The sequence below is a fragment of the Anser brachyrhynchus genome, assembly GCF_964034855.1.
Source record: "Anser brachyrhynchus genome assembly, chromosome: W".
Taxonomy (NCBI): domain Eukaryota; kingdom Metazoa; phylum Chordata; class Aves; order Anseriformes; family Anatidae; genus Anser; species Anser brachyrhynchus.
The window spans coordinates 24,671,477-24,683,747 of NC_137704.1; the positions used below are offsets into that span (position 1 = coordinate 24,671,477).

Sequence of the window (12,271 nt, forward strand, 5' to 3'; positions counted from 1 at the left end):
TTTGTTAGGGCAAATGGACTTTTCTGATCTGAAAACGCATAGAACGTTGATTTGAAATATGAATGCTTTTATTTAGTCTTATTTGAAATGACAGGTGTAGCTAGCCCAGAATTGTTGAAGGTGTTATGTCTTGTCATTGTATATTTGAGAGCGTTCTAGTGATTTACTTATAATGAAGATAACTGTAAATAATATAAATTGAAACTAATTGACTAATCATGAATATATTTGCTGAAAAGCAGTTTTTTAAACAATAATTCATAATATTTTTCTTCTCTTTATTTAGTTGCATGAATATTAATGAGAGATGTTAACATTTAAGGTGAAAGTTAATGTTGTTATAAGCAAAACATGTTTTTAACTTATTTTAGGTGCATTGACATACAGCAGAGTAATGAAGTAGAAAGAACACAAGCACTTCGATTAGTCAGAAAGGTAAAATTTAACTATATATGGTCTTACTAGCTATATCAGTCAGCTGTACTGATTCCAGGTTTTCTCCATCAGCAGTTCTTTTTCATACAGTCCCTTATTTTATCATATGAGAAGAAATTATAGCTGTTAATTCAAAAAAAAAAGAGAAAGAAAGCTAGTGCTGAGACTTATTTTGATTTTAATCTCTTATGACTGAGAATCTTGAGTAATCTAGAAAAATCCTGTTAATTTTGTTTTGATAGAGGTAAAACTGAACAAGATTTGGGAACAGCTCATCAAATGATGAGTGCAAGAGTATAAGAACCACATTATTAAGTATCATCTAATGATTTAACTTTATTGTATAGTGTCATTAAACACCTGTGAATGAAGGACTGGAGATTTTCTGCCACTTGAGAAATAAAGCAAATTGCCATTGCAGTTCAAGGAATGCTTTCAGCCTTATTGCTTTATCTGTGGAGGCTGGTGTTATCCATCTTCCCTTTCCCTTTCCCCTTTTCTCTGTTATGCAATAAGTTAGTCTTTGCTGATTACTGTACCATGTACCCATGGACATGAGATGTTTGAAGCTGTGGTAGCTGCATTTTCAAGTTGATCCTAGAGAAAATAGTGTATTACAGCTACTGAAGCTATTTTCTTAGGTGATTATAGTAGTCTGCCTTTGTATTGGATTTTGCTGTTCTTTATCTTGCTCGTACTCTTTACTGAGCATCTTAAAAAAACTGAAGACTTGGGTAAAGTTTGAAGTAGTTGGAAGAATTGTTCCACAGGAGCACAGTGTTTAATCTGTTTGTGTGTTGTTTTTTTTGTGTGTGTACATATGTATATATTTAGGTTGAAAATATGGAGGTTTGATATGCAATTTCTTAAAATGAGCTCACTTCATTTCTATTTTACAGAAGAAACAATGTGTTTGATTGGCACAATTGTTAAAAACAGTTTTAAAGCTAAAAAAGAAAAAAATATAAGAACAACAACAACAAAAAGGATGGATCATCTATATCAGTGGCACAGGTCCTTGAGGAAGTCACCATTTACAAATGTTATTTGTTAATCTGGTTTAAAGAAAACGTCACTATAGGGCCAGAATAACTTAAATCTGAAGATGGAATGGAAACACATTTGTAATGATTTGGCTTTATTTGGCTCAGACTCAGTGGTTTTTAGGATTCCTAAAAAAAGTATATAAAGGTCTAGGAGAGGAGAATGGGTGGCAAATATTACAATCAGGCAGAGTTAATTAATTCATTCAGAAGATACTGTTTACTAGTGAGCTGTGGAAGAACTGAACTGGGTCCCATCAGCATATAAGAACTGTTGATTTCTGTTCTTAAGTCTGGACAAAATTCTTTACCTCATTTTTGATAGTAAATATTCCTGTGTAAGAATAGTATAGATATAAAACTTTAAAATTAAAACATTCTCTCACTTTCTTCTCATCCTTTTCATAGAGGAGAAGAACAATATGTAAAATATTAGTCTTGTTTTCTGAATTTAAAAAGGCACTTAGTGGTAAACTTGTTTAAAAAAATGTGCAGGTTAAAGTAGTAGAGGAAGAGAAAAGAAAAACAACTTTATACTTTTTAAACTTTTTTGAGGGCTTTGAGTGCTTGTATTCTCTTTTGACTGCTCTCTGTGGGGCAGTGTTTCCTAGTGAGAGCTTTGTAATTTAACAGTGTCTTCAGCCAGTGGTACAAAGTTACTTCAAAAAGCATTTCTCCATCTAATAGAAGTCAGTTTGTCCATTTTTTAATAATTTAAGAGGTAGAATGTTTTATTTTCAAAGCAGAAGTGGGGTGAAGTATATGAACTGCCTTCTTTTTTAAAATTTTTTTAAAGGAATCTTTAAAGGCTGACTTCATAGTCTTTGTTACTTCATCATAGTTGCTTATAAGTTATCTTGCATCACCTGTCCTTGGTCTTCAAAATTGCATTTAAGTTTATAGAGCAGAATGAAAACAAATGAAAACTTGTATTTACTCTACTAAAATACTTGGAGTTGAATATTAAAAGAAATAAATCTTTCCTTGAGCATTTTTTCACATCTCATTTTTTTTCACTAGTAGAAAAAATGTGATATATTATGAAATTACATTGTTCCCTTTTAAAGCAGACAAAAACAAAACAAAACAAACAAAAAAACCACAACTATTTCCCCTTAGTAATACATCTGTTTAATGTCAGCAATGTTCATATTCCATAGTATATAGGATATGTGCATTTAATTTTAGCAAACTATGAAAAAATATGAATAGATAGCTACTCAGCCTTTGTAGTCAAAGTCTTATTCGGGTATTTGGGGTGTTTTTTTTTGATTGTTTGTTTTGTTTTGTTTTTCCTTTAATGTGTGCATGTGGTCTTGCTCCTTAATCTGGTTTAAATTCTTAAACTAGTAGCTGAGGATTTCCATGGCACAGGAGCTCTTCAGTAGTGTAAAGGACCATTGGCAGTTAAAAACTGTTCTATTCTGTGTCAAATTTGTTGTAAATGGGTTTTATCTCTTAATTTAATCACTAATGATTAATGAAAGTAGGTCTGGTTTCATCTTTACTTTTCACTCTAAGATTTTTTTTGTGACGTAGCTATATAACTTATGATAAAGCTGAATTACACTGCAGTTCTAAGAAGATCAGGTAGTATACAAGAGGATTCAGAGCTGTTACTGATAGTTGCCTTCCAAATTCTGTAGCAGTATCTTTCGTTGACTGTCCTTTTTTATAGTCTGCAACTATCTTGTGTGCAGAAGGAGGTCCCTACAAACCATGAGAGTTCAGTCTTGGCTAATGAAACAGTCGAATAGGTATTGAAGAATCTGATGCATTATGAATTAATCTTCTAGAAGAGTTTGTAATCTGCTCTTTGTCAGTGGACAGTGTTCTCTGTTGCTAAAGAAATTATTGGAAAAGATCTGAAAAAGGCAACAATAGTTCTTTCTAAACAGTTGTCTTTTTTATTCTTATATTATGATAAGATAAAAATAAAAAACAAGCAGGAAGAGAATGGTAAAGTAAGTTAAACAGAGTTTCAAGAACAATAGAAATAGTTTCAGGATTTGCAGGATATAAGTAAGTAATATATGGAATGATTTGTCAAGTTTTATCTAGAAAACAGAATGCTGGTGAATTTGTGAGTATGTTTAAAGAAATGTTATGAAGAAACCAGAGGTTTTTTTCTTTCATTTTTGGCAGATGATCACTGTGAATGCTTCGTTGTTCCCCAGCTCTATTACTAATTCTTTGATAGCAGTTGGAAATGATGGTCTTCAAGAAAGAGACAGAATGGTTCGAGCATGTATAGCCATTATCTGTGAACTAGGTAAGATAACTGGAAGCTAATTAAGAAAACTACATGGTTGTCATCAGTTTTCTAAGGGATTCTCTTCTGTGAGTTCATATTAAATATATTTTATTCAAATAATAAAGAGGATTTGTTTAATAACTAAGGAATCAGATGTTTGATGTTCTTAATTTCCATTGATGATTAGAGGACTGGAGCACCTGTCATACAAGGACAGTCTGAGAGAACTGGGCTTGTTTAGCCTGGGAAAGAGAAGACTGAGGGGAGACCTCATGAATGTGTATAAATATCTGAGGGGAGGGTGTCGAGAGGATGGAGCTGGTCTCTTTTCAGTTGTGCCCAGCGACAGGACAAGAGGCAACGGGCACAAGCTGAAGCACAGGAAGTTCCGTCTGAATGTGAGAGGGCATTTCTTTAGTGTGAGGGTGACAGAGCACTGGGACAGGTTGCCCAGAGAGGTTGTGCAATCTCCTTCTCTGGAGATATTCAAAACCCGCCTGGATGCCATCCTGCGCAATGTGCTCTGGGTGATCGTGCTTGGCAGGGGGTTGGACTAGATGGTCTTCAGAGGGTCCTTCCAACCTTGGCCAGTCTGTGATTCTGTGTGATTTCATAGGTTTAATCATTAGTTTAATATAAACCAAAATCACTTCAACTTAAAATGGAAATCTCTTAAGTGAAGTACCTGAAAATTTCAATTTTTGTGTTACCTTAAAAATGTTTCCTTGCTAAGGTTGATTTTTCTAAAATTAATGGATTGGAAGTAGTGAGAAATCCATGAAGTGTTATCAAATGTAACAGTGCTCAGAGAACTACAAAATATTTTCCTTAAAATTTTTTTACAGTGAGTACTGTAGTTAGCTGGCTTCTGGAAATCAGTATTTGTGTCTATGTAAAAGTTACTTGGACAGTGATCTATACTAAATCCCTATACATGTGTGTGGGTACTGATTTTTAAAGTATTTTCAGTTTTGTATCAATCAGTCCGAAATAACTTCAGCTTTTTCAAGATGCAGTCTTCCGTTTGTATTGGGCTTACATGACAAGGTTTTGGTAGCAGAGGGGCTGCAGGGGTGGCCTCTGTGAGGAGTCCAGAAGCTGTTCCATGTTAGATAAGAGCCAGTTCCAGATGGCTTCAAAAGTGACCCACTGCTGGCCAGAGCCAAGCCAGCAAATGACATTGGTTGTGCCTCTGGGAGAACAGACTTAAGAAAGGGAAAAACCTGCTGCGCAACAGCAGCTGGGAGAGAGGAGTGAGAAACCTCCCTGCAGACACCAAGGTCAGTGAAGAAGGAGGGGGAGGAGGCGCTCCAAGTGCCGGAGCAGAAGTTCCCCTGCAGCCCATGGAGAGGAGTCCCCACAGGGGCAGGTGATCAAGTGGGAGCTGCCACCCACAGGGGACCCATGTGAGAGCAGTCCATTCCTGAAGAATGGACCTCGTGGTACGGACCCATATTAGAGCAGTTCTTGAAGAGCTGCTGTCTGTGGGAAGCCCATGCAGGATCTTTTTGGGAAGGATGGCATCCCATGGGAAGGACCCCACGTTAGAGCAGGGGCAGAGAGTGACCATGAAGGAGAGGAAGAGATGAAGGGTCCCTGTCCTTATCTCAACCCTTGAGCCCTTTTCCATTTTATTTTCTCCCCCTCTTCCTTTGAGGAGGGGGAGTGAGAGAGCAGTGTGGTTGAGTTTAGCTAGTCAGCAGTGTGATATTACCACACTGTTTTAAAGAAATAAGTAATCTGTTAGTCTTTTATATTCTAGAATAAATATTTTTATCCGTGTCAGTCCAGTGATGTACAAAATATTTTTGTGGGGAAATCTAAGCTCTACTGTATGGAAACTTGGTTGGAAATAAGCTGGGAAATCAGTGCACCATGGTGACTGCCTGTTCAGAATTTTATTTGATGATAAATTAATCCAAAATATCATTTCATTGCTAACATCAGTTCCATTAAAAGCTTTATTTGTTCCTCAGCAGTGTTCAGGAAGAAAAAGATAAGACACGCTTGCTGTTTAGTACGTATATTGGAAGTCTTGAAATATTTTCTTTCCTATCACTCATTGAAGTCACATATTTTTCTTCATTTAGCACTTCAGAATCCCGAGGTGGTGGCTCTTCAGGGTGGTTTAAATACCATCTTGAAAAATGTGATCGATTGTCATCTTAGCCGAATAAATGAGGCTCTGGTAACTACAGTTTTGCACCTCATTAATCATCCAAAGACCAGACAGTATGTGCGAGCAGATGTAGAATTAGAGGTGGGTTCAACTTTACTTATTTAGTAACAGAAATTAAACACTGTATTAGTAATAAAAAAGTTTAATTTTCACTTCGGGTTTCACTCTGTTCATGCAAAATGTTTAAAATGTTTTAGGCCAAGACAATAATGATTTATAAAGAAGGAATAACATGACAAATTGGAGTGGGACTGATGAAAGGGCAAAACCCATTAACTGTATTCTCATGTGAAAGTAATGCATGTCTTTCTTTTTGTTTAGCGAATTCTAGCTCCTTACACAGATTTTCACTACAGACATAATCCAGACACAGCAGAAGGACAACTCAAGTAAGTGTTAGGGCTGGTACTTGTGCTGCCAGTTGTGTTCATGGTATTGTAATTAAACTGTTTTTCTTTCCAAAGTGGCAAAATAAAAGCAGTGAGCTATTACTAAACTATTTAAAGTTGAATACAGCAGCTGGTTAGAATGCAACTTCCTAAAACATTGTTAGGAATTAAGATTTTAAAAGGGAAAACTAGGTTTACCTGTCTTTCCTTCCCCATTAGATTTCTTTCACTTTAATAAAAAGTTTTCACAGTCATTATTTCTTACTTCAGGTATGAGTTTCTTTTTATCTTGCTTTAAACATCCACAATAGGGAGTTTATATTTGAGCTGGTTTTATGTTTGATGGTTGTATGTTCAGGCTCAGAGGGTTAAGGCATTTTACTGTGCCTGGGGGCCAGTAACAAGTGGAGTACCACAGGGGTCTAGCTTGAAACCTGTCCTGAAACCATCTTCATCAGTAACCTGGAGGAGGGGATGGACTGCACTCTCATGAAGTTTACAGATGATAAACTGGGGGGAACAGCTGATAGAGTTAAGGACATCACTGACATGCAGAGAGACTTTAGTCTGGAAGAGTGGGCCAAAAGGAACCTGATGAAATACAGCAAGGGCAGATGCAGAGTTCTGTGCCTGGGAGGAAACACAACGCAATGAAGTGGGCTGTGGGCCTGACTAGGCAGGGAGCAGTTCTGGTAAGACAGTGTGCCCAGGTGGCTAAGGTTAACAGTATGTTGGGCTATGCATAGCCAGCAGGTTGAGGGATGTGATTATTCTCTTCTATTTTGTACTTGTTAAAATTCACGCAAACCACTGCATCCAGTTTTGAGCCTCCCAGCTCAAGATGGTCAGGGAGCTGGAGCACATCCTGTGAGGGGAAGCTTGGGGAACATCCTTTCTAATACCTATGAAGAGGTTATCAAGAAGATGTAGTCAGACCCTTCATGGTGGTGCATGGTGTGAGGAAAAGAAACAGCAGAGAGAAATCGAAACGAGAAGTTCCAACTTGATATAAGGAAAAACAAATTTCTGTGAGGCTAGTCAAGTTGGAAAAGGCTGTCCCAGAGAAGTCCTGCAGCCTTCATCCTTGAAAGTTTTTGAGACTTGACTGGATAAAGCCCTGAGTATAACCTGGTCTGGTCTCATAGGTGACACCTTCTTTGTGCAATAGTTTAGAGACCTCCTGAGGTCACTTCCAACTTGACTTACACAATGTGTGTGTATGTTTTTGTTGTTTTTGTTGTTGTTTGTTTGGTTTTGTTTTTTAAACCATCAAATGGCAGTAGATGCTTAGGTCTGGGTAACTGAATCAGTGTCCAATTCCTTAGGCCCCTGCTGTAGTCTCGCTGTCAGTGGGGGCATCAAAGTGATTAATCTGATAGACCAAATATAGATATTTAGTTTGTGATCCTTCTGCCGTAGAAACTCCACTGGAAAATAAAAAGTAACAATGCTTAAAAATTCTAATCTTTGTGTGTGTGTACATATTGCTTAAATAATATATACACACAAATATATACTTCCGTAAAAGATTTTTCTTAGTCTTGATTTTGTTCCCCATCCAAAATCTCAGTTAACTACTTATTACTTGCTATGTTAATAACACTGTTTTACAGTAATTAACTGTGTATTGTGACATTTGTTGTTATATGACAGAGAAGACAGAGAAGCACAGTTCTTAGCTAGTAAAATGGGAATAGTCGCAGCATTTCGATCATGGGCAGGTAAGATTTCTTTGTTAGTTTGTTTTAAGTTGGATGACTGGCAAGGACATTTCAGTGTAAAGGAATTGTTTATTTAAGCCCAGAATCTGTCTCTCTTGGTCTATCTTCTATCGGTGTCTTCCTATAATAGTACTAAGATGTGTTTTGATATTGTCAAATTTGAGGACTTGTACGTAGTTTTTTTTGACTAACTCTACTGACAAGATGCAGCTTTTTCAGTATAGAATACCTTGTACCTTGTATAGAATACCTTGTATAGAATACAGTTGTACTTTGATGGTAGTGCTTGACATTTGATGGGTGAAGAGTTATTGAAAATAGCTTCATATCATAAGAATTAGTCTTTGAGATTGTTCTGCCAATGTAAATAAGAAATCTATTTGTCTATACAAAGAATTTTCAACAGAATAGTTTCAGTAGCACCTGCTTTTATCAAGTGGTATAGTTGATAAATCCCAATATGGACATAGTTTTGGATTTTTCATGTAGAAGACATTTCTAAATCAAAAAAGTAGGTTTTTGCATTTTTCTAAATCCCTTCTCTGTAATATTATAATACCTAACATGGAGTTACTGCCTCAAGGGCTGCTTCTTTTTTTAGTCAAGTCAATGTCTTGCAAATAAACTAAATCAGTTGATATGACCACCTAACAAAATTTTGGATAGGCTTTTTAAAGGCTATACTTAGGAAAGATTCAGATTGTATAGAAAGCATTTTGATTTGCAAGACTATTTGCATTATTTTTAATGTTCTGAAAATATTCAGTAAGCTTAATTTAACATCCAGGTATCCTTTAAAAGTCTCGTGTTCTCACTTGATTGGGGAGGAAACTTGGAGAGTTTGTGACAACTTTAGAGGTTCTAAAAAGCAGTTTCTGTTAGGGATATTGCTACATTTTTCCCAATTCACACTTAGAACTAATAGCATAAGCCTGAAAAGTTCAAGTGACTGAAGAAACAGTTGTCTTGGAATATATTACTTGCTGTGGTACTTTTACTGTTACATGTTCTTTCTTTCTGTTTTGTTTTTTATATTATTTATGTTGGAAGCTAAGATATTAAAAATGTTTTTGGTACAAAAATGTCCTCACAGTGTCAGTCTTCCCAAAGGGCATATAGCAAAAAAGTCTGAGGGTGTTTTGTTTTTGTTGGGTTTTTGTTTTGGCTTTTTGGGTGTTTTATTTATTTATTTATACCTGTCTGGACTTTCTGCTGTTGAAAAATTCTGGAGACGAGTGCTGCTTATCTGGGAAAAGATGATTAAAAACAGTGCACAGAGGATATCATTCCAAATATATTTAAACTTGCTGTTTAGAATTCACCTGAGATTAAAAAGGAACTAAATAGTTTGTTAGGTTAAGATAGTGCTCACAGTTCTGCCTATATCTTTCAGGTTTAAGATTAATTCTTTATTTACAATTTTGTCTTTTCTTTCTGAAGTTTCTTTGATGTAAATGTTTTCTGCAGATAACTTGAAAATACTGTTCACAGTGGAAAGGGCAAAAATATAGCTTTTATATAGTCTATAGTTTTTAGTGAGGGAACAAGGTTTTGCAGTTAAATATACTGATTAAAATTGATTAGAAGATGACAATGTAAAGGTGGAAAATGTTAATCAGTAATTTTTATCATCTGTGCTTGCACACAAACTGGAAATCAAATTTAACATTGTCTAATATTTATTTTTTGGTGTTTGGTGAGGAAATATTACTATGTATTTAATGTTTTTTTAGGTATTATCAGTCTGTGCAAACCTGGGAATTCTGGGATTCAGTCTCTTATTGGGGCACTCTGTATACCAAATATGGAAATACGGGTAGGTGGTAAATATTTAGTACTGAAACAGGAATAATATTGGATGTCTTAATTCACATATTCTCACAATTTTTTAATAATTTAGTGGTCTAAATACAGACCACTAGCCACCAATTACAAGACCACTAGCCTTGAGTTTACTTGACCCCCAACTTTGAGTCTATAATGCCATTATAAATTTCCTGTGTAATCTTAAGCAAGCTGCTTTCTTTTTCTGTGTCCATAAAGTGAGAATTGAGGCACATCCTGCATGTCTTTTAATTGCTACAAATAGAAAGTAGGCATTAGGAAAGGTACATCACTTGCATAGACTCACACTAGATCAAAAGTACATAAATTAATTTTTGCTCTGGCCACAAGTAAAAGCAAATTCACAATAGCTGTAGTTAAGAGTTTAAAGCATTAAATTTGAGTTGAATAAAAATGTTTCTTCCCAATTACTGCCTAAACTAATAAGTTGATGGTCACAGCAGTAACTGTTGTAAAAAACTGCAATCCAAATAGCCTAAGATTCTATAGAATTCAAAGTGATAATATAGTTCTAAAGTGAGCAATCACCTTTTCTTCTCCAGAGTCCTTTAGATTATGAAAATATGCATGTTATCAAAAAAGAAACTCCCAAAGAGACACCAATTTTAGCACACTATAAAAATCTCAACTGTAGTGTTCTTTTTTTAATAGTGAACAAAAAGGCCATTTTTTGTGAATCTATAAAATTGCTGCCTTTTTTTTTTTTTTGTAGGGAGGTCTGCTTGAGGTTCTCTATGATATATTTCGCCTTCCTCTCCCTGTTGTCACAGAAGAATTTATTGAGGCACTTCTCAGTGTAGGTAAGTATTTGGAACCAGTCCACGCAATAATTCTGTCTATTATACTCTTCTACAAATTTGAACCCTTTACTGTTTCCTCTGTGTTGCAAATTATGTCAATATCAACTGTTTCATCACAGAATTCATTGGGTGTTCTGAAGTCCCGTTTAAAATCCTTTATCAACAATTAAGTGTTGATCAAGCTACTAGAAGTCTAACTTTCTTCTAACATCCTTACTATATCAGTTGTAAGTTTGATAGAAGAGCAGTAGTGGAACATAATGGAACATTTACACAAAAGACTGTATAATACTAGAAATTAGACTTCTTTAAAGTGTTAAAAGCATTAGCAGTGTATAAGTGCTGGTGAATGTCACAGAAAAGTTATTAGAATCATAGAATCACTTAGGTTGGAAAAGACTTCCAAGATCATCAAGTCCAACCGTTAACCAAGCACTGCCAAGTCCACCACTAAACCATGTCACTAAGCACCACATCTACATGTCTTTTGAATACCTCCAGGGATGGTGACTCAACCGCTTCCCTGAGCAGCCTGTTCCAATATCTCACAACCCTTTCAGCGAAGAAATTTTTCCTAATATCCAACCTAAACCTCAATGGAAATGGCAACTTGAGGCCAATTCCTCTTGTCCTATTGCTTGTTGCTTGGGAGAAGAGACCAACCCCCACCCCACTACAGCCTCCTTTGAGTTTTAGGGAGTGATAAGGTCTCCCCTGAGCCTCCTTTTTTTCTAGGCTAAACAACCCCAGTTCCCTTAACTGCTTCTCAGAAGACTTCTAGACCCTTCACCAGTTTTGTTGCCCTTCTTTGGGATACGCTTCAGCACCTCAATGTCCTTCTTGTAGTGAGGGGCCCAAAACTGAACACAGTACTCGAGGCGCGGCCTCACCAGACCCAAGTACAGAGGGACAATCACTTCCTTAGTCCTGCTGGCCACGCTATTTATGATACAAGCCAGGATGCTGTTGGCCTTCTTGGCCACCTGGGCACACTGCTGGCTCATATTCAGCTGGTTATCGACCAATACACCCAGGTATTTGGAACTTTCTACTGGGCAGCTTTCCAGCCACTATTCCCCCAAAAGTGGGAAAAGTGTCTTTTAAAAAAGTGTCTTTTTCTATATATTGTGTATGTGCTAATTATCCCCGCTGCACTTCAGCAGACTTACTTTTACTTGGGCAAATGCATGTGTTTTCATGTCTATATTTAGCAAAGTTAGTCTTTTATGTTTAGAATTATTCCTTTGTAAACCTTAAGAATATCCTCTGCTTTGTCTCACAAAAGTGTAAGTCTGAAAAGAGCAAGTCTCAGCCTTTAATGTTCCGTCATTTTCCAAACTCTGGTTATAAATGTGTGTCATAGCCTTGACTATAAAAGTTTAATCCTTGTTCTGCACTTATAAATACTTCATTCTTTGTTATAAACTTGTAACTTTGCTACATACAGATGTGCATTTTAAAATTTTAGGTGTTACAAGGTTTTCTGTTAAACAAGTTTAATGTGTTTATGAATTGGAAATTTCATTATTTTGGTTGATGAAGTCTTTGTTCTAGCTTCGAAGTTAGCATCACTTTGTGCAAGGGCGTGGATTAGATGACTTGTCA

The 12,271-nt window shown here is 36.1% G+C and overlaps 2 protein-coding genes across 12 annotated transcripts in view; one reads left to right on the forward strand and one right to left on the reverse strand.

Annotated features, from left to right (window-relative positions):
• Positions 1 to 12,271, reverse strand: part of LOC308184797 (uncharacterized protein) — a 383,809-nt gene that overhangs the window by 249,825 nt on the left and 121,713 nt on the right. The gene's annotated exons all lie outside the window — the stretch shown is intronic.
• The window catches only part of LOC308184712 (rapamycin-insensitive companion of mTOR-like), a 221,699-nt gene that overhangs the window by 128,732 nt on the left and 80,696 nt on the right, over positions 1 to 12,271 (forward strand). For all 11 annotated transcript variants that reach the window (XM_080572055.1, XM_080572052.1, XM_080572057.1 and 8 more), the window contains 7 exons: positions 372 to 435; positions 3,624 to 3,750; positions 5,823 to 5,992; positions 6,233 to 6,300; positions 7,954 to 8,021; positions 9,755 to 9,837; positions 10,579 to 10,666. In XM_080572055.1, coding sequence (XP_080428181.1) covers positions 372 to 435; positions 3,624 to 3,750; positions 5,823 to 5,992; positions 6,233 to 6,300; positions 7,954 to 8,021; positions 9,755 to 9,837; positions 10,579 to 10,666 — 668 coding nt within the window. The remainder of the gene's footprint in view (positions 1 to 371; positions 436 to 3,623; positions 3,751 to 5,822; positions 5,993 to 6,232; positions 6,301 to 7,953; positions 8,022 to 9,754; positions 9,838 to 10,578; positions 10,667 to 12,271) is intronic.